This window comes from Oryctolagus cuniculus, chromosome 15 (assembly GCF_964237555.1).
Source record: "Oryctolagus cuniculus chromosome 15, mOryCun1.1, whole genome shotgun sequence".
Lineage (NCBI taxonomy): Eukaryota > Metazoa > Chordata > Mammalia > Lagomorpha > Leporidae > Oryctolagus > Oryctolagus cuniculus.
This window is the reverse complement of record NC_091446.1, coordinates 82,574,793-82,600,132: the sequence shown is the minus strand read 5'-3', so window position 1 is coordinate 82,600,132 and position 25,340 is coordinate 82,574,793. Positions and strand designations below refer to the sequence as shown.

At 42.2% G+C, this 25,340-nt stretch overlaps 1 protein-coding gene across 4 annotated transcripts in view; it reads left to right on the top strand.

Moving 5' to 3' along the window:
* Positions 1-25,340, top strand: part of PARG (poly(ADP-ribose) glycohydrolase) — a 123,352-nt gene that overhangs the window by 55,256 nt on the left and 42,756 nt on the right. For all 4 annotated transcript variants that reach the window (XM_008269836.4, XM_008269834.4, XM_008269835.4 and 1 more), the window contains exons 8-11: positions 2,132-2,224; positions 5,162-5,319; positions 19,164-19,243; positions 23,408-23,468. In XM_008269836.4, coding sequence (XP_008268058.2) covers positions 2,132-2,224; positions 5,162-5,319; positions 19,164-19,243; positions 23,408-23,468 — 392 coding nt within the window. The remainder of the gene's footprint in view (positions 1-2,131; positions 2,225-5,161; positions 5,320-19,163; positions 19,244-23,407; positions 23,469-25,340) is intronic.

Genomic DNA, 25,340 nt, shown 5'->3' with positions numbered 1-25,340 from the left:
CCAGATGCCCCTCAGTAGGTGAAAGTCTAAACAAACCAGAGAGTATTCACAACACGGAATACTGCTCATTAATGGGAAACAATGAGCCATTGATCCTTGCAGTATCTTAAGTCAAACTCAAGGGCATTACATTGTGTGAAAGAAAAATCAGTTTGAAAGGGGCACTTACTTTTATATAAAAAGTTAAAATTATAGAGAAGGGTAACAGGTTAGGGATCGCTAGGGGTTTAGGATAGTGGGAAGAAGGAAGTGAGTGCAAGGACGTAGGAGTAGCGTGAGCTCTTCCTTGCAGTGGAACAGTCCTGTATCTTGGTGGGTGTGACGCAAGTGAACGTGTGATAAAATGGAAGAGAAAGGTACATGGTGTACCAGGATTAATTTTCTGGTCTTCATAGCATTCTGTAGTTAGGTAAACTGCATCCATTGAGAGAAACTGAGTGAAAGGTATACTGTACTGCTCTGATTTTTACAGTGTCCTGTGAACCTGTAATTATTTCAAAATAAATAATTTTGAAAGCAAAATTATACATTATAAGCAAGAAGTGTTTGAATATCTTAAGCAAGTGCATTGATGTATTTTATATATTTTCAGTTATATGAAAATATCTTCAGTGTGTACTTATAAAATAGAATGTTTTATATGAATGATTAGTTTTTTGATTTAGTTTTTTATCAGAGTTTAAAGAGGTTTATTTTGAAGAGGTAGCCATTTAACTCTGTACTTTTTTTTTTTTTTAACGAGTTGACTTCCACTCCAGGATTTAGCTGTTCTCACTTCCCACGCCACTTGCGTATGCACACTTACACATACTCCTTTTTATTGCCTTTCCATTTTCTTATTATTGTCATATTTCATTTATGTCTATACTCTCTTCCTCTGGGGTATAAGCAATATATCTGGGGTATCAGTGCTTTTCTTCTCTTGTTTTCCCCAAAATTAATAATTGTCTTCTAGACAGTCATGTTTGATTAAATCCCAGACTCCCCAGATTGCATATATCTTTCTGAATATCAGTTTTCCCAAGGTAAGCAGAAGTTGGGTTTCATAGTGTTAGAATTTACCTCCAAAACAAAAGCAAATATAAATTATCTTTGTCATCTTCTCTGTTTACATCCATATGCTGTGTAGCCACAGATGAGTGCGTAATTTTACTGTTATTTCAGCTGAGTTCCCGTAGCAGTGACAGTCTGTAGGCAGTTGTGAAGAGTCTGTATGCTCAGCAGTTCGAAACACAGGCACAGCAGAGGGGAGTAGGGAACAGGGTCTGAACACTTGAGTTCTTGGTCTGATTTAGTTGCTAATTGACCTTCGCAGTCTAGGATGATCTGGTAATGTCTTGGCCCCAGTGTTCTTGTCTCTGTCACCCTGGCAAGGTTGGACTGACTGGATTATAACTGAGCCCTCTTCTCATTTAAGTGTGACTCAGGTACCTAAGTTATTTACTGCAGTCCTGATGGTTTATGTAGAATCTCTAAGTTAAGAGTGGTATCATTTTCAGGAATCTGAAAGAAGTACTCTCATGCGTAGAAAGAAGTTGGATTCAAAGGCCTGGAGTAATGTGTAAAGCCGTATCATTAGAAATTCTAAAGACAAGAAATGGGCCATGAATGTTGTCTTTGTTGCGCTTCAAATTGCGATGAGAGTTGTGGTTTTAACTTCCCAAGGGAGCCTAGAACTGGAAAATCCTATTGTCTTAAAACCTTGTTTCTTGCCTAATATGTTAGATTTGACACATACAGTATACTTTGAAGTAGTTGGTATTGCTTGTAAGATGATTTCATTAAATTGTAGTCTGTTGAAGGTTTCTGGGAGTCCTTGGGTGTTGAGTTGATATGTACCAAGGTCAGAATGTCGTGGTTCTTGTTTGCAACTGTTTTATTTAATTGTGAATGTTGATGTGAGAGAGATTTGCTATTTGGGTTCCTAATTTGTCTGTAGAGAGCATTAAGCTGAACTTTATACATTTGGACGTGAAGTTGTAAGCTTATTACTGCACCTGTTGGTATACTTTTACACATGTGGGTGATACTAATGATGTGCCTCAGCGTGAGAGTCTGTGACAGGCAGATATATAACTGGACTTTAAACAAAGATTTTTTTATCCATATAACATGTTTTATTGGTTTTCAGGTACTTGAAGAAGCAGAAGCTCAACATCTGTGTCAGTCCATTTTGCCCGACATGGTGAAAATTGCACTCTGCCTGCCAAATATTTGCACCCAGGTTAGTGGATGTACACTTCCTCAGTAGTTTGCCTGAGACTCACAGTTGAATTTCCTTTAAACTGTGGTGGCCAACATGAGAGGGAGAGAAAGAGAAAGAGAAAGGGAGGTTTTGGCCAGAGTACGGTAATTTTGCTATATAATGGAAAAGGTTAGAGGCGAGAGAGAGTGCTACAAAGAGCATTAAAAATGCAGCATTCAATTTCCGAGCTTCAGTTTACACGGCTGATGTTTGTATGCTCAAACTTCTTTTTTCTTTTTGTTTAACATTCTCTGACTTCAAAAAATGTAATCATTATTTCAAAACATATTAATGGATTTAGAATATTTTATTTTCAAAATGGCTTAATATCCTCCCCCAAGTGAGTTTGTGTTATTTTCTTAGCTTTTAAAAAATAAGAGAAGCTGGTATTATTTCATTTTATATGGAATGCCTTTACTGTATATGTATATCTAACAAATTACCTCAAAATATGGTTACTTTTTTGGAAAATGTGTTTTTAAAGATTCATTTAATATTTATTTGAAAGCCAGAGTTACAGAGATCTTTAAACTGGTTCGCTCCCCAAATGGCCAAAACAGCTTGGGGTAGTCCCTGCTGAAGGCAGGAGCCAGGTCCCCCGTGTGCGTGGCAGGGGCCCAGCACTTGGGCCATCTTCTGCTGCCTTCCCAGCCAAACAAGCAGGAAGCTGGATCAGAAGCAGTGCAGCCTGGACTAGAAGCAGAGCTCAAACAGGATGCTGGTGTTGCAGGCAACTGTGCCACAATGCCAGCCCCAGAATATAGTCACTTAATGAGTACTTATTGTCTCACAGTTTCTGTTGGTCAGGAGTTTGGGAGCGGCTTTGCTGGTTGGTTGTGGCTCAGAGTCTCTCAGGGCTTTTGTGTGGTTTTTAATTAAATCCTCTTGAATCCCTGTGTAGTTCATAATTGACAGTATACAGCCATTACTCATGGGTCGTGTCGGTTTCCCCTCATTCTTAGGAGAGAGCGTTTCCGTACCTTACTTAATGGGATAATTTATTATTGAGAAGCATCTAACTTTACAGGTCATTTGGTGGCACTGAAATCAGGCTGAATGATTCCCCAGCCTTTTGTCCTGGCTTAGAACAGCTTTCCTCTTCTGCTGCTGGGGAGGGCATCCTGATCCCATGCTCTGTCCTCCACTGGAAAGTCGGCCTCTGCGTGCAAGTTAGATTCAGTTGGAGGTGGAAATACCTTTCGGCAAGTTAAGTGGCGCGCGTGGGTATCTAGTGGCTTATCGCAGTGAGGCACTCCGGGCCAAGTCTGAAAGGTAAATGTACATCTATATCAAGGAAATTCAACACATTTTGAACAGGAACTTCTTTAGTATCTTGGTTCCTAGTAACCACCCTCATTTCTTCTAGCTCAATGCTTGGCATTGTGATTTACATCCTCCCTTTCCACGAAATTACTTTTTAGGCATTACCCCTCAGCAAGAGAGCAGAAAGCATTTACTCTATTTAAAATTACACTATTTGTTTATTTAGGGGACAAGAAATGTTTGTGTTTAAAGTCCATTAAGCTTAAAATATTCACCATTAAGTTTTGCAATCATTTTTCTGGGTAACTTAGGAAATGGGAGTTAAAGGCTCATTTCTCACTAAAATCAAGTAATAGTTTGCTCTAAGCCATTGGCACCCTGTCACTTTTTCTGAACTCACGGCTGGGTTATGAATAAGTGTTTAGGATGGGCCTTGGAGATCAATGTGAGCTATTTCCTGTTTCTTGGCAATGCTGATTGCTAAGAACTGAAAGGGAGGGGTTAGCACAGCATAGGAAAAAGAAAGTCTTTGCCTTTCATGTGGTTTTTACCTTTTTTTCCTTTTTTTCTAGTGAACTCTTCATTTAGCAATGATGTATGTTTCTTTTTACCTAGAAAATGGTTACTTGTTGCCGCACTGTAGTTGAAATTGTCTTTTTGCATCTTTGCTGGGTCCATTTAGGTGTTATCTGGCACTGGCAGGGCAGCCCTGCCTAGGCACCTGGTTGGAGATACGTGTGGGTACTCAGGACCCCTAGATCTGAGGGAAAGGGAAAAGCATCTTCAACGTAATATAGGGCATTTTGAAACTTAACCACTGATGGGGAGACCGGTGGTTGCTCTTTGGTTTTAGTGGAATGTCAATAAAAACATAGTTTAGCTTTTAGAATAGAATAAAATCCACTAAACACAATGCTTGGGTCTTACCAATTATACTGACAAAGTTCAGTGAAGTTGGGTTTAGTACAGCCAGAAGACATTTTAGACGTAAAAGATTTGAAGGAAAAATGTCTTGCATCTTCCTTGGCTTGGGATGTTTGATTATGTGGGAAATGCCTGTCTTATTACGAGTTATTCATAAACCTGTGTGATGGTTTTCACATGTTCCATTAATTGCTTTAATGAAATTAGATCTGGGTCTTATACAGAAATTGTCAGTGTGTGATTCAGGATTCAGGATACGAGGGAAAAGACTTATCTACAGAATTATTTTCTTTAGGTCATTTTATTGGGGACTAAGAAAAATTGTTCTTTCCAGCGATTTTTAATATAAGGAGGAATGAAATTTTGCATAAGCAATAATAGTTAAACTCAGTGTTGTATTTCGTTTCATCTTTTGTTTTAATTTTTCATTTCATGGGTAATGTGTTTTTATATACTTGCTAAAGCAATCTTGTTTTTCACTAATAAGTAGTGTTTTATGCTCTTTTCGCTATCATTGATTAGAAATCTGCAGTTTGTCAAGCAGTACATTTTTTCAATCATCACTGATAAACTGCCCTTGACTCTAACAGTATTGCTGATTTAAGGATTCAGGAGTGGCCTGAAATTATTCCTGCCTTAATTTAGCAAATGCAATTTGGTGCCTCTGCCTTCGAAATTGCTAAACTAATTATTGCTCTTCTCGTCTGTATTTTTTGTTTCCTCTATCAGCCAATACCACTCCTGAAGCAGAAGATGAATCATTCCATCACAATGTCACAGGAGCAGATTGCCAGTCTTTTAGCTAATGCTTTCTTCTGCACATTTCCACGACGAAATGCTAAGATGAAATCAGAATATTCTAGCTACCCAGACATTAACTTCAATCGGTATGTTTTCAGAGAACACCTTTTTAACAGTGGAAATAGAGAAGGGTGCAAGGAACTGATTTTTTTTTGAGTGATTTGCCATGAACCAAGCGGTTTATGTACAATTTTCCCATTTAATCTTTGCAGTATTGTGAGTTAAGTGTTGTTTTTAATATTTTGCAGGCAAGGTAGTTAGAGTTCATAGATGTTGAAGAACCTGCTTGGGACGTGAGAGCCAGTAAGTTAGAGAGCTGAGGCTTTGTCTCAGGTCTGTCCTACTGTGGCGCCCAGGTCCTGTCCATCCTCTCAGCTAGTCCTCCTGCCCAAGGGGGCTCTGGCTTCCACGGCCTCCTTGGTTTCGTTTGCAAGAACATCTGGTACTCCCTAATATTCCTCATACGCTGAAATAAAGCTGGAGTGGGGTTGTCTTATGAATCTTGAAAAATATACTTAAGATAAAACGTGAAAAGTGACTTTGACTTTTTGAAGACATGATTAATTTATCAGTGTAGCGTTTTGTTTTTGAAAGGAAGATAAAGGGATGCTCGGATTATTTGATGAAATTAACACATTGTGAAAGTGTTGAGGTTGTATATTTCAGCCCTTTTCCCAAATGAATACTCTCTCTGTCATCTATACAAACAAAAGTCTTGTCAAGAAATCTCCTTGGCAAATGAATGTCATTTTTCCCCTCTGTTCCACTCCCTACTCCCTTATCTTTGACCTCTGTTTACTTTTTTCTTCATTGGAGAATGATCTTTCTGAAATCCCTGAGTAGAATGTGAATTTTCTGGCCGAATGTCAGGAGCCAAATCTTCAGAAGATTGTTAGAATAAGTGCTCCTCTTTCCTAGTATGTTGTGTGTAATCCCGTGCTCCACTTCTCCCCTCCGTGCTCTCCTGCCCCTGCAGGTGGGTCAGTGAGAATGGCGTGCAGAACAGGAGATGGAGTCACATAGCAAACAAACAAAAAGCATATTATTTGCCATACTGTTTTTGTCTTCAAAGTGAAGTGGTGTGGTAAAACCATTTATTTGCTTTTTTTCTTTTTTTAAAGTAACCAATTAATTGACTTGTGAGAGCTGGAACAGGCCAAAGCCAGGAGCCAAGAACTCAGTCCAAGTCTCCCGTGTGTGTGGCAGGGATCCAAGTCCTTGCGGCATCCCCTGCTGCCTCCCTAGGTACACATTAGCAGGAAACTGGATCTGGGAGTGAAGGCCAGTGCCGTGAACCCAGGACCTCCACTACAGGATGCAGGCATCCCAGCCAGTATCTCAACTGCTCTGCCAGGCCCCTGCCCTTTATTTGCCTTTTTTAATGTTATTTATTTAAAAAACCAAAACTTTTTTTTTCTTTCCTTACATGACTTGACTGTTTTGAAGATTACTCATCAGTTTTTTTGTAGAATATTCTCAATTTGGGTTTGCCAGATGTATTTTCATGGTTGGAATAGGTCATGCGTTTTTGGCAGAAATACCACAGACATGATCCTGGGCTTTGGTGTGTCCTGCCAGTGGGCTGATTCCTGGCTGATATATTTTCTGTTGGGTCTTCAGACTTTAATGTTACTGTCTTTCTCATTGGGATTAATGCATATCTTAGGGGAGATAAAACACTAAGTAGAGGCTGCCATTGGCATGTGGTTAAGAAGCCTACGTCCCGAGTGCCTGGGTTCGAGTCCCAGCTCCACTTCTGCTTCCAACTTCCTGCTAGAGCACATCTGGGAGGCAGCAGATGATGCCTCAGATGCTTAGGACCATGCTAGCCAAGTGGGAGACCCAGACTGAGTCCCGGGCTCCTGACTTTGGCCTGCCTCGCCACGAGTATTGATTTTTCTTTTTCCCTCTTCTCCATTTATTAATTAGAATTCTATTTAATTCTGTTTTAAGGAGGAGCTTTCCCTTCTCTGATTTTTCTAATATCAGAATGGACTCATGGGTCTTTACTGTGCGAGTTAACATTTAATACTGTAATTATTTTGCTGCTCAGAATGTTCTAGCTTTGACCAGCAGGGCTCCTTTGGTCTGGCTCCTGTGTGCCTTTGACAAGCCCCTGTATTTTGGAGGGGCTTTTCTTCCTTTCTGGAATTACAACACATTCTCAGCTGCTCTTATATTTTCATTCCCCAGTCTTGCCTTGGTTTCTTTTAGTTAGAGACCAAGATCTGGCTGGCAAGTGTGCTCATTTCTGCCAGAATGCCATTTTTTTCTAGTGTACCTTACTCTATATGTGCAGAATTGGAGAAGTGGATTTATAGTTCTCACTTCTGATCCAGCTCTCTGCTAATGGCCTGGGAAAGCAGTAGAAGATGGCCCAAGTGCTTTAGATCTGCCCAGCTCTGCCATTGTGGCCATTTGGAGAGTGAACCAGCAGATGGTTTTCTCTCTCTCCCTCTCTCCCTCACTACACCTCTCAAATAAATAAATCTCTAAAAAATAAAACAAGTGAGTAGGAGTTTTGGCCAAGGAGGAAAAGAGAGCTGATTGTGTCCTTGGCAGGAGGCATGGCATATGCAGAAGCACTGCAGTGAGAAGCCCCCGACATATCCAGGGGCTGAGAGAACACCAGTGTGGCTGCAGCACACAGTGAGAAGGACCCTGGAGAAATGCGAGGCTGCAGGGGTGAGATCACACTGGGCCGTGCCTGGTAGGCCATCCAACAGCAGTGAGCTGGGCCCACCCAGAGCCAGGAGCTTCCTCCCGTCTCCCACGTGGGTGCAGGGGCCCAAGCACTTGGGCCATCTCCCACTGCTTTCCCAGGCCATAGCAGAGAGCCAGATTGGAAAGATTCATTTTAGTTCCTTGAAAGGCAAAATGACAGAGAGAGTGAGGGACAGACAGAGAACTTCTATTTGCTGGTTCACTCCCTAAATGGCCCCAATGGCCAGGACTAGGCCAAACTGAAGCCAGAAGCCCAACTCCATCCCTGTCGCCCACATAGGTGGCAGGGGCCCAAGTACTTGGCCACCTTCCACTGCTTCTCCAGGTGTGTTAGCAGGGAACTGAATTGGAAGCAGAGCAGCTGGGACTCAATCAAGCACGCTAATTTGGAACACTGCACCTTGGCGCCGTCCCCAGCCAGAATATTGGAAAGCAAATTCCAGACATTTGGTTTTATACATTAAGAATCCAGTACTGGCGGGGGGTGAGGGGTGACATTGTGGCATAGCAGGTAAATCCGCATCCTGCAGCCCTGGTATCCCATATGGACCCTGGTTCGAGTTCCAGCTGCTCCACTCTCTGGTGGTACACCTGGAAAAGCAGTGGAAGATGGCCCAAGTCCTTGGGTCCCTGCACCCACATAGGAGACAGATAAAGCTCTTGGCTTCTGACTTCAGGCTGGCCCAGCTCTAGCTATTTTGGCCATTTAGGGAGTGAACTAGTGGATGGAAGATCTCTTGCTTTCTCTCTCCCTCTGTCTCTTCTCTCTAATTCTGACTTTCAAATAAATCTTAAAAAAAAAAAAATCAGTTTTGGAAGGGCTAGTGTTGAGCTACAGCAGGTTAAACTGTTGCTTGTGACATCTTTCAAACCCTGGCTACTCTGCTTCAGCTCCCTGCTAATGTGCCTAGAAAGGCAGCAGATGATGGTCCCAAGTATTCGGGCCACTGCCATTCATGTGGGAGACCCAGATGGAGTTCTGGGCTCCTAGCTTCAGCCTGGCCCTGCCTTGGCCAGTGTGCCCATTTGGGAAGTCAACCCGTGAATGGAAGGTGTGTGTGTGTCTGTCCCTCTGCCTTTCAAATCTCTCTCTCTCTCTCTTTTAATTTATTTAAAGGAATTCAGTATTTGGGGCAGACGTTGTCATGCAGTGAGTTAAACCGCTGCCTAAGACACCTGCATTCCATATCAAAATGCCAGTTTGAGTCCCAGCTGCTCTGCTTCTGATGCAACTTTCTGCTGATGAACACATCCTGGGAGGTAGCAGATGATGGCTCAAGTGCTTTGGGTGTGTGGGAGACTGGATGGAGTTCCAGGCTCCTGACTTTGACTTGGTCCAACCCTGGCTGTTCTAGAAATAACAGTCTACAAGTGCCCTGAGAGCTGGGAGCCCGCAGTGCTGGCCAGTAGCCGTCTTTTCTTAACAGGAAAGAGCCACAGATCCGGGATGGCTGGTGGGCAAAAGGCAAGAAGTTTCAGGAAGCTTTTGTTTTGCTGACTTCTGATTTCCTGTCACCAGTTCCCAGAATTTTTATTAACATATGGTTTTTATTAACATATGGTTTTTTAGTTACACTTGTGATACAGGAACTCTGGGCAATAGCAGGCTTATCTTTTTTTTCCTTTTTAGGCTTGATTGGAAACAACCTTGGGCCATTTTTCCTAACAGAGTATATGGATTAGAAAAATACACAACTTTTTGGGGGGTTAAATATTCTGTACCTTATTTTAACTCAACTATCTCCACTTACTTAGCATTATATGAAAAAGAGAGTTTTTTATATAGATTTACTTATATATTTGACAGAGTGACAGAGAGAGGAGGGAAGAAACAAAGATCTTCCATTCTCTGCTAAAATCCCCAAATGCCAGCAACAGCTGGGTCTGAGCCAGGCTGAAGCCAGGAGCCAAGAACTATCTGGCTACCCCTTGCAGGTGGCAGGAACCCAAGCACTTGTGGCGTCATTTGCTGCCTTCTAAGTGCATTAGAAGGAAGCTGGATGAGAAATGGAGTTGCTGGGATTTGAACCAGGCATCCCATGGGGTTCAGGTATAGCAGATGGCAGCTTAACAACACCAGCCCCTGCAATTTTTTTTTGACATGTGAGAATGTCTCTTAATAACAGTAGCCAATATTTATTAATCACTTGCCATGTGCCAGTCACTACTAAATTAATTTTTTTCATTTGTTTATTTTTATTTGAAAGCAAAAATAGACACAGATGGATGGACAGAAATCTTCCATCTACTGGTTTACTCCCTCAGGACACACAACAGCCAGGGCTGGGCCAGGCCAACGCCAGGAGCCTGGAACTCAGTCTGGTTCCCCCAAGTACAGTGCGGGGACCAAAGCACCTGCTGCCTCCCAGGATGTACGTTACCAGGAGCTGAATTCAGAAGTGGAGCTGTGATTTGAACACAGACACTGATATAGGATGCCGGTGTCCCAGACAGCTTCTTAATCACTGTACCAAATGCCTGCCTCGAATTACTGTATATTTAATCTTCACATCAACTGTATAAATTAGCTACTGATGAGGTATTGTTATTCCCATTCTCAGATGGAGATTTTAAGAGGATAGATTATTTGGCCTAGTTTGCACAGGGAGCAACTAGTTATGCAGTCTGCTTCTAGAAATGTGTTCCTGACCTGTGCTGCTACACAGCCTGCCTTTGAATGAACTGGATTAATACTTTCTACCTCCTAGGTAATCAGAAATTAGAACTGTTTTTATTTATTTATTTATTTATTTATTTATTTTGACAGGCAGAGTTACAGTGAGAGAGAGAAACAGAGCGAAAGGTCTTCCTTTTCCATTGGTTCATCCCCCAAATAGCCGCTACGGCCGGCATGCTGCGCATATCCGAAGCCAGGAGCCAAGTGCTTCCTCCTGGTCCCCCATGCAGGTGCAGGGCCCAAGCACTTGGGCCATCATCCACTGCCCTCCCGGGCCACAGCAGAGAGCTGGACTGGAAGAGGAGCAACCAGGACAGAATCCAGCGCCCCAACTGGGACTAGAACCCGGGGTGCCAGCGTGCAGGCAGAGGATTAGCCAAGTGAACCACAGCACTGGCCCCCAGAACTGTTCTTAAAAATAATTCTTGGGACCAGCATAGCAGGTCAAGCTGCCACGTGCAACTCCAGCATCCTATTGGGGCCAGTTTATGTTCCAGCTGCTCCACTTCCTATCCAGCTCCCTGCTAACAGCCTGGGAAAGTAGCAGAAAATGGCCCAAGTGTTTGAGTCCCTGCCACCCAACTGTAAGACCCAGATAAAGCTCCTGACTCCTGGCCCAGCCCTGGCTGTTGCAACCTTTTGTGGAATGAACCAGTGGATTGGTTCAGATCTCTCTGTCTCCCCCTCTCTCTAACTGACTTTTTTCAAATAAATAAATCCTTTATAAAGGAAAAAGAAGAGGGAGCCAGTGCTGTGGCTCACTTGGTTAATCCTCCTTCGCCTGCAGCGCAGGCATCCCATATGGGCGCTGGCGTCTAGTCCCAGTTGCTTCTCTTGCAGTCCGGCTCTCTGCTGTGGCCTGGGAGGGTATTGGAGGATGGCCTAAGTGCTTGGGCCCTGCACCCATGTGGGAGATCAGGAGGAAGCACCTGGGTCCTGGCTTTGGATCTGCGCAGCGCTGGCTGTAGTGGCCATTTGGGGAGTGAACCAACGGAAGGAAGACCTTTCTCTCTGTCTCTCTCTCTCACTGTCTATAACTCTACCTGTCAAATAAAAGAAAGAAAAGAAATAATTCTTTATCTACTTAAGCAAACTGAATGTTTGTAACTCCAGAGAGACCATGAGGGATTTAAGCTTGCAGTAAATAGCATTTCACCAAGTTAAAAGTTTAAGTTGGTCTGTTGGATTTTAACGAGCCTCCTGGTTGGTGGATGTTCTTTTTGAATAGCAGTGCATTAAAGATGAATTAAAGCGGGTAAGCCTATGACAGACTCCGCATTGTGATAGCGAGTCTTCAGCAGCCAGGATATCTGAGTTGCCTCTCATGATGAGGTGGTATGATGAGGGTGTTTCAGAAAGTTTGTGGAAAATTGGATTAAAAGATAAGTTCATTTTAGTGCTAAAATTTTGAAATTCAGTTTTTTGATTAGACACATTTTCTGTGAACTTTGTGAAGATGCTTGTGTGTTTTAAGCAACAAGAACGAGGCCTGGCTGGCTGTTGTCCATTGGCCACTCACTTTGACCATCTCTGGACATTCTTCATAGGGATGCTTCTCTACTAAAGAGATGAGAGGGGAGTCCGGGTCTTGGCCGCAGAACTGGGCCTTAAACGCTGTCTCTTGAGCAGAATGCTTGCTCTGGGTGCTCCAGACATGGAAAACAGCTCGAAGTTGCCCTTTTTGCATGTGGTTTCTGAGAGATCAAGTGGCTACTCTGATGCGCCCTTTGATAAGCTGATTATGTAGCATTTGTTGTTATGTTTCCTTTTTTGCATACTTTTATTTGTGATTATAGTATCTGGCAGTTGGGAGTTGTGGATGTGAGTGTACTTAATCTCAAATGAGGTATGGCTACCTAGTTGATTGAATAAGAAAAATGCTAAGAGTATGTGGTGGGAGGCTGACGTCAATAAATTGAATAAGTCTTCCTTTTTTATTTATGGTTGTGTTCTTCCAGACCTGCTTAGTTATGTTAAATACCCCTGACCTTTTCCCCTGCTTGCCTTTCAGGGCCTAAACATCCATATAAAGGCTTCCAATGTGATTAGCATTGATGCTTCTGAGATTGCATGGAAACTAGATGGTCAGAGATAAATTGTGGGTCTCAGCAGTGGTCAGCCCAGGAGGCTTTTACATCTGCCTCTTCCCTGGATTGAAAATGCTGCCGGGGCCATATGGCAGAGTGCCTCACGGAAGAGCCAGCCAGGACTTCTGGCTGGGTTCTGCATTATCACTTGCTTCTGTTTTAAAGTAGAGGTTATAGTGCTTTGGGCTTGATTTACTATATCCTAATGAGATGAATACTTAACTTGAAATTGCATGAGGGAGAGAGAGAGAGAGAGAGAGTGTGTGTGTCTAGAATCCAATTCCAGTAATGTTATCAATATTCCATTCACGGGAAAGATTTTATTAAACTATGTTTCTCTTTATAACTAGGGAAAGAAAAGCATCAGTTAATAGGTATCTGACCCTTGATTGACTTTTCCCTTGAAGATACAAACAGTTTGTTTAGAACAAAATGAGGTTGCCTGACCGGTGTTTTCTGTTTGCTCTCTTTAGTATCTGTGATTATCACTCATGTAAATACCAAAATGTCTTTCCTGCATATAAAGAGATTGTGGCCTAGTTTATGTACAAATTTATGTGTGCACTGCTGACTGAAAATGCACTTTCAGATATACCTACTCAGAACCGGAAAAATCTAAATTAAAAAAAAAAGATATTGGGAAGTTTAAAACAATAGAATGATGCCTGGTTAATATGAGGTCTCACTCTGAGTCTCTGTGTCTCTCAGATCCTCCCTCTGTCTTCAACCTCATTTCTTTTTTTTTTTTCTTTTTAAAATCTTTATTTTTGTATATATTTGAAAGGCAGTGAGACAGAGTTCCCATTCAATGGGTTACTAACCAAATGCCTACAATGACTGGAACCCAGGGCTAAACCAGGCTGAAGCCAGGAGCCAGGAACTCAGTCCAGGTCTCCCGTGTGGGTGGCAGAGACTGGATTCCTTGAGCCATCACTGCTGCCTCCCAGGGTCTGCACTAGCAGGCAGCTGGAGTCTGAGCAGACCTGAAAGTCACTATGGCATGTGGGAGTCCCAGGTGGCATCTTAACCACTGAGCTGAATACTTGCTTCCCCCTTTCTTTACTAACCCTGAGAGAGGCTTTGTGGGCACAGGGTGCCTGCCCTCAGCCCTAGGAACCTTAGGGGCTGCCAATAGCTAAGGGCGGAGGCCTCCTCCCGTGTCTGGGGTCCAGCCTCTCTCCACCCACATTCCCTGACTCCCTCCTGTCCCATTCTTGTTCTCCATCCTCAGGGCCTTTGTCTTCCCACCCTGCCCTAAAACTGTCCCTCAGATTGTGCAACACTCTCCTGATAACTAGTTCATGCTATTTGCCTTTGTATTTCTGTTTTTCATGCTTCCCCACCAGGGTAATTCATTTTATTTAGATGGCTATTCATATAACTTAAAACTTCACAACAGCCAAGTCTGAGAAATGTCACAAGTTTTTTAACTTGCTTCATCTCCCTGAACTTTGTCTGTACTCCCCACTGTGTACAAGGAAGGTAGGGTATACAGTGGTGCTAAATTGGGCTTGGAGCAGTGACTAACCAGAATACACCAAGAGGCTGCTTCTTTTCTATCTTTAAGATTTGGGCCTGCTAAATAAAACATGGTGCTCATTTGTAGTGAGTGATAATAACAGCCATAGAATCTTCCAGGAAAGTCTGTATCGCTAGGGTAATAAATCTGTAGGCCCACGAGGTTCCTAGATTAATCATTTGTCATTAAGGCTATGAAACAGGTGAACTTTTATGCAGTTGTACAAGCAGCCGACCACGTTAAGCTGGGGATGCTGTTTCTTTTTTGCTTTGGAAACTTAGTCTGTACTGCAGCCTTCTCCCTCTGCAGCAGTTGTGTTGAAGGGGAGCTCTGTCCCTTAGATTGAATTATGTAATAGGCAGTTTATCTCCAGAAGAAGGTGGTGCTGGTTTGTACACTCAGACTGCTTCCCTCGACTGAGTGGTATGCCTGGAAAGGGGTTTTGCACCAGAGCCCTTGGTGTTCATTGAGTGAATCATAGTTACTGATAACAGCGTTTAAACCACCAAACAACTTCTTGACATTGGCTGTCATTGGATTTAAACAAACCATTCTGGTTGACATGTTGCAGAAGAAACTAAGCTGAAACTTGTACCTTCAAGGAGCTTTTCTTTCAGCTGGCAGCTGGATTTTAAGAGTATGTATATTGAATATTTTAGAGGGGCTAGTGTCATGGTATAGCAGGTAAAGTCACTGCCTGCAATGCTGGCATCCCATATGGGTGCCAGTTTGTGTCCTGGCTACTCTACTTCCAGTCCGGCTCCCTGCTAATGCACTTGGGAAAGCAGTGAAGAAAGGCCCAAATGCTTGGATCTCTGTCACCCACATTGGAAACCCAAATGAAGCTCCTGGCTCCTGGCTGCTGGCTCAGGCCTGGCCCTGCCTCAGCCTCAGCCTTTTGGGAAATGAGCAAGCAGATGAAAGATCTCTCTCTCTCTCAATCTCTCTCTCTCTCTCTCTTTGTCTCTCCCATTCTTTTTCTGTTACTCTGCCTTTCAAATAAATGAAATAAATCTTAAAAAAAAAAACTTTAGAAACATATGTTCTAGCTTACTATTTTATTCTTTTTATTATTTTGTTTTTCTGCTTAATACCATTGGTTGAATTCATTAATTAACACAAAATTCTTTTTTTTCTTCACAGAATTACTCTTAGGTATTTAAATACAACTGAAAATTGATCCCTGTCAAAAATAAGAGTGGGAATAAGAGGGGGAGGAGATGTACAGTTTGGCACATACTCCCTCAGACTCACCCCTAAGGGTAAACCTAAAAACTTGCCATGGGAGGCCGGCACCGTGGCTCAATAGGCTAATCCTCCGCCTAGCGGCGCCGACACACCAGGTTCTAGTCCCGGTCGGGGCGCCGGGTTCTGTCCCGGTTGCCCCCTTCCAGGCCAGCTCTCTGCTGTGGTGCAGGAGTGCAGTGGAGGATGGCCCAAGTGCTTGGGCCCTGCACCCCATGGGAGACCAAGAGAAGCACCTGGCTCCTGCCTTCGGATCAGCGCGGTGCGCCGGCCGTGAGCGCACCAGCTGCGGTGGCCATTGGAGGGTGAACCAATGGCAAAAGGAAGACCTTTCTCTCTCTTTCTCTCTCTCTCTCTCTCTCTCACTGTCCACTCTGCCTGTAAAAAAAAAAAACCTTGCCATGGGACTCCAAATCCCATTAAGCTGTCAGGTACCAATACCATCTTACTAGTTAAAGTAATCAGTTTAAGTTCATAACTGATCATAAAGATAGGAATAAGTGTCAAAGGGATCACATAAAGACCAGTGTCTGCTAATAATACCTGATAGAATTAAAAAGGAGGAAACGATCAAACATGGGAAGCAGGATACATAGCAGACTCACAGAATGATAAATGCCCTAAATAGTACTCCTGCCTCAGAATCAGCCCTGAAGGCATTCAGATCTGGCTAAAAAGCCTGTGATAGTATCTCAGGCGTGGAAAGCCAAGACACTGTGGCAAAAAATGACCTAAATGAAAGATCTCCGTGAGTGAGATCCCGGTGGAAAGAAAGGGCCATCAAAGGAGGAGGTACCTTTCTCTGAAGGGAGGAGCAAACTTCCACTTTGATTATGGCCCTGTCTAAATACTGACGGAGTTTGTGAACTCAAGAGGCTTCCATAGCCTTGGCAGCTCATGACAAGAGCCTCGGGTGATTACTGACATCATAAATAAGAGTGTCAGCTGTTAAATCATCAACAGGAGTCACTGTGCACTTGTTCCCTCTGTAGGGGCTCTGTCCTTAATGTGTTGTACTATGAGAATTAATGGTAAAAATAGTCTTCAAATAGTACTTTATACTCTTGTCTGTGTGGGTGCAAACTGTTGAAATCTTTACTTAGTATAGAGTTGATCTTGTGTATAAAGCTAATTAAAAATGAATCTTAATGAAGAATGGGATGGGAGAGGGAGTAGGAGATGGGATGGTTTGCAGGTGGGAGAGTGGTTATGGGGGGAAGAACTGCTATAATCCAAAAGTTGTACTTTCTAAATTTGTATTTATTAAATAAAAGTTTTCTTTTAAAAATAAAATAAAAAACATATGTTCTTTAATTGAATAAAAATTGTAGTACATGCATTCTTAAACAGTTTTTAAAAATAGATTAGATTATAGATTAGGTTAAGGTAATATCCAACATCAGTGGTTTTTTTAGAAAATAAATATTCACATAAATTGTGTTTTCGGAAGTTGGCTCTGAATACAGATTTCAGATCATTGAAAACAGGGTCATTTGAAATCTGCGTTTCCTTTCCTTTTTCTAATTCATTTCAGAGTGGCTCAATAGGATTTTCTCATGGAATTAACTTCCCTACATAGTTTCAAAGGCTTGCTCTTCTAATCATGAAAAATGTTACCCATTTCAGCACTTACTGAAGTGGACTTTGACTTGAAGGGTTTCTGGTTTTAAAAGTCCAAGTGCATGACTTGAGGCAGATGAACCCTCTTCATTGGCAGCCACTGAATCTTCCTAGGTCTTTTAAATGCCTTTGGAAAGCCAGCTCTGCAGCCCAAAAGCATGCTTTTGTGTTCAGAATCTTTCAGTGACTTACTCGGGTCACAGGCTTCCAAAGCCCTGCTGTTCTCCCCTTAGGATAAATTGAATTATATGTTACCAGCAACAATGCCACAGCATTTCAAAGAAAACCAAATTAAGTAGTACAAGTCCAGGTTGCTGAAAACTAGATGACCTGGACAAGGCTTTTGAGGTTACCACGCAAAGGATCTGTATTAGTCAGCTTGGGTGTCCTGAACATCCACAACTTCCTTTCTCACAGCTTTAGAGGCTGGAAGTCACATTTCAGGGTGCTGGCCAGTCTGGTTCCAGATGAGTGCTCTCTTCCAGTCTTCTCAGTGTGTCCTCTCATGGCCCAGAGGGCCCTCCAGCGTCTCATCCTCTTTATTTTATGTATAAGATTTATTTATTTGAAAGCCAGCGTTTAGAGAGAGAGAGAGACAGACAGACAGAGAGGAAGGTCTTCCATCTGCTGGTTCAATCCCCAAGCAACCAGTATGGCTGAAGCCGAGCCTATCTGAAGTCAGGATCCAGGAGCTTCATCTGGATCTCCCACATGGGTGGCAGGGCCCCAAGCACTTCTGCTTTCCCAAGCACATTAGCAGGGAGCTGGATTGACAGTGGAGCAGCCAGGACTTGAACCAGTACTCTTATGGAATGCCAGTATTGCAGGTGGTGGTTTAACCCACTATACCACAAAACTGGCCTTAGGAGTGGTACCCTTGTAAGATGATCAGGAGGGGCCTAGGGGGTAAAGCCATTGCCTACAATGCCAGCATCCCGTATTGGAGCCAGTTGGAGACCTGAGTGTTCCACATCCAGCTCCCTGGCTTTGACCTAGCCTAGTCCTGGTCATCGTGGCCATTTGGGGAGTGAACCAATCGATGGAAGATCTCTGTGTCTCTTTCCATCTGTGTAACTGCCTTTCAAGTGAATAAATAAACCTTAAAAAAAAAATAGAAAGAACACCAATCCTGTCCAGTTAGGACCCACCCTAATCTAAGACCTCATCTAACCATTACTGTTCCAAATACAGTCACATGGGGCTTTCAGCGTAGGAATTTTGAGAAGTCACAAACATTTGGTCCATAACAAGGTTGCTTCGCCTAATTTCCAAGGATTGCATGGCCCCTGCTATCTTGTCATACCTGCCTGTCTTTCCCCACCTCCACTCTACCACAAACATACAAATGTGGAGTTTTTGATACTGGTTTTGTTAGTTATGTAACTGCCTAGTAATGTTATGAATTATAAATAGTATCTACCACTGGGAAGCCAGCTGTGCATTAACAGACTGACCTCAGTGGACTTTGGGGCACAAGATGCTACCTTCTCCCTGGGGGGAGGAAGTAATGTGGGGAAGAAGTAAGGTGTAGCAGTTACAGCTGCTGTCTGGGACACCAGCATCCCATGTGTTTCCCGGCCACTTCTGGTGCAGCTCCCTGCTAATGGTCTGAGAAAGCAGTGGAAGAGGGCCCAGATGTTTGGGCTCCTGCTATGCTCATGGGAGACCTGGAGGAAGCTCCAGGCTCCTGGTTTCAGCCTGGCCCAGCGCTGGCCGTTGTAGCTATCTCAGGAGTGAACCAGCAGATGAAAGATCTCTCTCTCTCTCTCACTCCTCCTCTCTCTGTAACTCTTACTTTCAAATAAAGAAATAAAATCTTTAAAAGAGAAAAAGCAGCAGCAGCAGCAGTGGGTGGAGAGTGTCCCTGACTGAGCAGCGCCAGGGAACCTGGTGTAGTTGGCTTCCGTCCTCTCCAGAGGCCCTCGCGTCCAATCCGGTTTCCAGCTCTCTCTACAGAATTTCTTTTTATTACTTGGTAACAACCAGCTTTAGTGTTTTGTGAGTTACTAGGGCCTTTTTAATCTTCCTCCACCCACTTGTATTTTTGGTCTCTTTCAGGTTGTTTGAAGGACGTTCACCAAGGAAACCAGAGAAGCTTAAAACGCTCTTCTGCTACTTTAGAAGAGTCACAGAGAGAAGTAAATTCCTTTCATTTTTACTGTAATTTTCATGCTGATAGGGATATTTCAAATCAAGTGACATGTGAGAAGCATTTCCTGTTTAAAGTACACCTTTCTGCCCAAACTACTTTGAATGAAATAGCGACGGTGTGTTGTGAATGTGTGTGTGTGTGTGTGTGTGTGTGTGTGTGGAAGGGGGTTATATACTCTGACATCAGCCCCATATACTTTGAAATCTGTGATATCTATCAAAGCATCTGCATGAGTAAAACCAGTAAACTGATACTTTAAAAAGAAGGTGTGTTAGCCAGGAAATACGTTTTGGATGCTCTTTATTTAAAGAACTAGCTGAAGTGTATTTACTCGGGTCAGCTAATTTCCTATTTTCCTGTGCATTCCTCTTCTGTGCCCCAAGCCCTCTCTAGAGTTCTTGTACAACTGTGCTGGACTTAGTGCTTACACATGTGCCCTCCTCTTGTGGGCTTTCCCAGGACCTAATGTTGCACCCCGAGTCAGTGTGGGAGAGAACCTCCCGAGAATGAAGTGTAGCTACACTTACTTAGGAGCTGAATGACCATGATCAAGTTTCTTAATACCTGTAAGCTTCCATTTCCTTATCTGTGAAATAAAGTAGTAATGACAGTTACCTCACTGGCTATTTATCAGCTGTAAGCAGGAAGGTATATGCTGAGTGAATATTATTAGCCACTATCAATAGGTAGAATTTTCCCCAGAAGTTGTAAAGCAAACATGGACACTTGAAAAGTTTCCTTTGGCTGATAAGGTCTAGTCAGGAGAAATGGGTTCTTTTCCGTTGTTCTCATTCCGCTTGTGGAATTGTCTTAAAACATGTCTTTGTATCGTTTTAAGGTCATTTTTCTAGTTTCCTTCTTTTTAATTTTGCATTATATTATCCTTCTCATCTTTCCCCTAAAATTTTTAGTTGTTGGACATTGTTCAAAGTTTTGGAAAGAAATTATTTGTCAGGATTTTGGTATTAAAGGAAAAAATCATATGCATCTTTGATGTAGATTATTGTTTTTGACAGCTTATACCAAATGAGGTGTTAAGGAGAATACCGATCATTCAAGCTTATGAGACTTAAAATGAAATCAGAATTTGTAGTGATTTGATAGGAAAGTGACTATTTTTTGCTACTCTATGTCTAAATAGAATTATTATAACCAAATAATTCAGAGTTTACTTTTCATCCTGGGGATCAAATTATATATATCTTCTCTGAAAGCTAGCTTGCTGTTCTAAATTTTAGGATTTCAAAAACTAGGAGTTTGTTTTTTCAGCTAGAAGTATATAAGTCGTCATGAGTATTTGGAATTAGATTCAAGACATAAAAAATATTTAAACATTTGATTTCTAGGCTTTTTTACTATGCATGGTAACTTAGTTCTTTGTAGAAATACGGTGAAACATTGCTGTAGGTTTTCAGGATGTAAAGCTAATGACTTTAGGAGGAAACACTAAGGGGAATAAAGAGGTTTTGCAGTAATCTATTTAAATCCGTTGCATCAGTTAGTTTTGAGCCATCACAGGTGGCTGGAAGTGCCAGCACACTGCATACCTCTCAGAAGGATGAGGAGTCTAACTGGAAACCTGTCACACGAGGCTGGTAAACTAAAGTCTGTACTCTCAGACTAAGCATGAAGGAGAAAGTAACCTGGCTTTGCAGAAACAGGACAGTAAAGAAACTTGCAAATCTTTACCTTGACACTGAACAGAGAGGGCAGGAAATCTCCACTGAGAATTTGAGACACAAGCCCCAGGTGTGGAGTCTGGAATCAGACCGTGCGGCCCACAAAGGCCAGCCACAGAGGATGTGATTAAGACCTTGGAAGGCAGAAGCAGAGGTGTATCTTCTCAGGGAATATTGGACTTGGCAGCAGACCCAGCAAGATCACCATTATCTGTAAACAAAAAAAAGTGGTCCAGGGGCCAGTGCTGTGGCATAGCTGCTAAAGCTGCCACCCACGGTGCTAGCATCCCCTTTGAGTGCCGATCTGAGTCCTGGCTGCTCTACTTCTGATCCAGCTCCCTGCTAATGTACCTGGGGAAGCAGCAGAAGGTAGCCCAAGTACCTGGACCCCTGCCACCCGTGTGGGAGACCCAGAAGAAGCTCCTGGCTCCTAGCTTCATATCAGCCTAGCTCCAGCCATTGCAGCCATTTGGGGAGTGAACCAGTGGATAGAAGGTCTTTCTGTCTCTTTCTAATTCTGCCTTTCTAAATCTTTAAAAAAAAAAAAAAAAAAAGGTAGTCCTGGTTCAGAAACTTAACATGTGAAAAAGCCTGCTTTGTAGAATTGATAAAATATAATTCCATCGGAACCAACTTTTCAGTGTAGTTAAACATCCACATTTTATGCTTGTGTTTCTGATGAGGATCCTGAGACTGAAAGATTTTAAAAATCACCCACAATTAAATCATTTTCACCATAGTGTATTTTCAGATAAAGTATCTTATAGATCAGATGCTTAAACATTGATCAGCTCAGTAAGGTATATATTGTGCTTTTATGAAGGAAACTATTTGGTAACCAAAATACTGTGCTCTGAGATGAAGGCTGCCTTTTTGTGGTGGAAGCAGACAGTTTCTTAACTTGCTCATGGCGATTATGAATTTCTCTCAATATCTTTTTTTAAAAGATTTATTTATTTGAAAGTCGAAGGACGCTTAATGTTCTGACTTCTCTGCCAAATTGTGAAACGAAAAGACAAATGTCAGTTTTCTATTAAAAGAGTTGCACATCTGATGTTTGAATTGTTTGACTTCTTTCTTGTGAATTTTGAATATGATGCCCATTTATCTTGGAATTTGATATCTAAAATTATTTTCAGACTCATATTGACAAAATATTCTGTTCCTTAGACAACTCTTCCTCCTGATTTTTGAGTTGTCACTGCTTGTGACTGAGAGCAAAGAAATGTGGAGTTGTCTGTAGGAATGGAGTGATTGCCAAGCCTGCAGTGGGCTCCATGACACCAGCACTAATAGTTCCTGACATCTCTTTCTTTGCTTAAGAGCCTTTCTTTTTCTTTACAGAAGAAAACAGAAATGGCCTGGCCTTTTTAGTTTTTTGTTTGATTTGAATCAGACAGATTACTTCTGGCCCACTGATTTATTTGTTGCTTTTGCCACTGGCTTTTATTTAAAAAAAAAAAAAAAAAAAAGTAAGTAATGAAAAAAGATCTTACCCTCTAAAATTATTGTCTGTGTTAAGATTTCATTTGAATCATTTCAAATCTATTACTTCTTTAAAAATGTGTCTTCTCTAAACTTAGAAAATGACATTCCTCCCTCACCTAAGGTGCACCCTTATCAGTAGAACAGCTGCCTGTCAGCTAGGCCAGAGATTTCGCTGTGCTGACTCCGAAAGATGTGCTTCCTTTTAAATCTCAGACATTGCACTTGACCATAAAGTATATGGATATATGTCTGTTTACCAGTCTTTGAGTGTGGTGTTAAACCTTCTCTTTGAAAGGGACTTTGTTTTTATTACATTTAAGTTATACCAACTATACACCTTTTTAATGCTTTTTTTTTTTTAATAAAATGTGTTCAGTTTAAAAAACTGTACCAGAAAGTACCAGCAATCAGATCCTGCTATTGTGCTATTTTTTGTATAGTTTTTTTCACTGTGGACTTATTATTTTATAAAAGAACTTTATAACGTAAAGTTAATACTACTTAAAACCAGTCAGTCTTCTGTATTCATGGGTTCTGCATCTGTGGATTCAGCCAATCTCACATCAAAAATATCAGGGGGGAAAAAATTCCCTGAGGAATACAGTACTACAACTATCTACAATAGCATTTCATTGTATTAAGTATTACACGTTATTGAGAACTAATTTAAAGTACACAGAAGGATGTCAGTATGTTATATGCAAACAGTACACCATTTTTTATGTGAAAAATTTGAGCATCTCAGGTTTTGATCCTGGTAGGAGGGCTTGCCCTGGAACCAATCACCTGGGATTACTGAGGGACACCTGTATTTCAACACTAGGCTGGGACTTTGCGGACTGATTTTACATCCACTGTTAGACTCATCCTTCTACTGAGAGAGAGAGAAAGAGAGAGCGCGCACACGCATCCACATACATGTACATAGTCATTTCAAAATTAAAACTTATTTTGAGTGTGTTTTTCTTTTTTTGCTTTTGTAGAGCCTACTGGGTTGGTGACATTCACAAGACAGAGTCTTGAAGATTTTCCCGACTGGGAAAGGTAATGATAATAAAAAGCCATCCTGGACCTTTAGAATTAGAAGGACTCTTACCATGAGAGGACTCTTATCTTACAGCCTTTGGAAAGATGGTTTCCAGCCTCTCGTTGCCCTGGTACTAAGGAGTTTCTTCTCATGAAAGATGCATTGATAGCTCCCATCATTAGAAAAGCTATGCCTTTTAAGTATACCTCCAACTCTGAGTTTTACCATTTTGCCTTAGATTTTTCTTCTGAGCAAAGTCCTGTGTAGAATTAAGTTGTTTTGTGTGTGAAGACACAAATACTAAATGAACCCTAAAATTCAAATGTGCCTCCTCATTCCCATTTTTGGTTAGTGTTTGTGTTTTATGGCTTTTCTTTCTAGAGGAAAAGTCTGGGAGGAGATTTTGCCATTCTTTTATTTGTTTTGTATAACTGAAATATAAAGAGATACTGTGTAGAAAAGGGAGAGAATATGAATAGCATTTTGGAATCATGACATATTAGAGATGAAAGGGACCCCAGGAAGTCGTATCAGTCACTCTGTAGTACCTGCAACACAGGGAGACGGGGCAGCTTCAGGGATGGAAAGTTCACCTTGGTCTGTTCCATTGTTGGGTTATTAGCTAACCCTTTTATTTGCTTAAATATCTTGTCCTCTAAAGAATCCCTCCCCCTCCCCACTCCTGATTCTTCCTTCCAATTTCAAATTTTCTTTAATATTCATAGTCAGCCCTCCTTGTTGTATCTTAAAAATGCTTGCTTGGCGTGTTGTCACTTTTTGGTTTTTTAAAAAGATTTATGTTTATTTATTTGAAAGGCAGAGTTACAGAGAAAGAGAGGGAGATAGATAGAGAGAAATCTTCCATCCGCTGGTTCACTCCCTAGATGGCTGCCACAGTTGGGGCTGGGCCAGGCTGACGTCCCAACCCAGGAGCTTCATCAAGTCTCCCCCATGGCTGTGGGGCCCAAGCACTTGGGTGGTGTTCTGCTGCCTTCCTGGGCACATTTGCAGGGAGCTGGATTGAAATGGAGCAGTTGGAACTTGAACTGGTGCCCATATGTGATGCCAGCATTGCAGCAGTGTTGCTTAGCCTGCTGCTCCACAAGGTCGGCTCCTGCTGTCACTTCTAGCAGTACACACAAATCCTGGATCTTAAACCTGCTCTTGATGCACCTCCATTTGTTGGTCACTCGAGTGCCCGGAACTAAGGGTTCTGTTTTGCTGGCCATCTGGCCCAGTGCACGTACAGAAGATTGTTTCTTCATTCTTCTGTTAGATTTCACAGATTTTTTAAGGGGCTTATTTTCAATTCAGCCCCAGGATTTCTACTCCACATGTGAAAGGACGCCCATTTGGACACTGCCAGGTGGGATGAAAGGGACAGGTCGAAATGCACAGACAGGCAAAGCTACTGTCACTGAGCCAGTAACTGCCTCAGGAAGTACCAGGATTGTCCCCTTAACTTTGAACTGTAGAGTTTAACTTGATCTCTTTTCTGGCTTACTTCGTTCATCTCTTTTGTTGGAGCTGCTTTGTGAGTTTGAATATACTTAAAATCCTCTTCCTAGACTCTGCAGAACCAGAAACATGCATGCACTGAAAGGCGGGTGAAGAAATGAACATTACTGATGCTCCCAAGGGTGAGGGACTGTGATAGCACCGGGAAGGCAGAGGCTTTTCTGAATTCCCAGTTTCTGGCATCTTACCATTAGCCCTGAGGATCAGCAAATCCCTTAGCCTGGCTTCAGGGGCTGGGATTGCTGGCATCAGAAGGGGAGACCTATCAAGGAGTTGCAGGATGTGTAAAACAGACAAAAAAGTCAGTTTCTAATAATTTCTTAATTTTACTGAAAACTTATGTTATAAAGTGTGCCAGCTGACAAAAGATG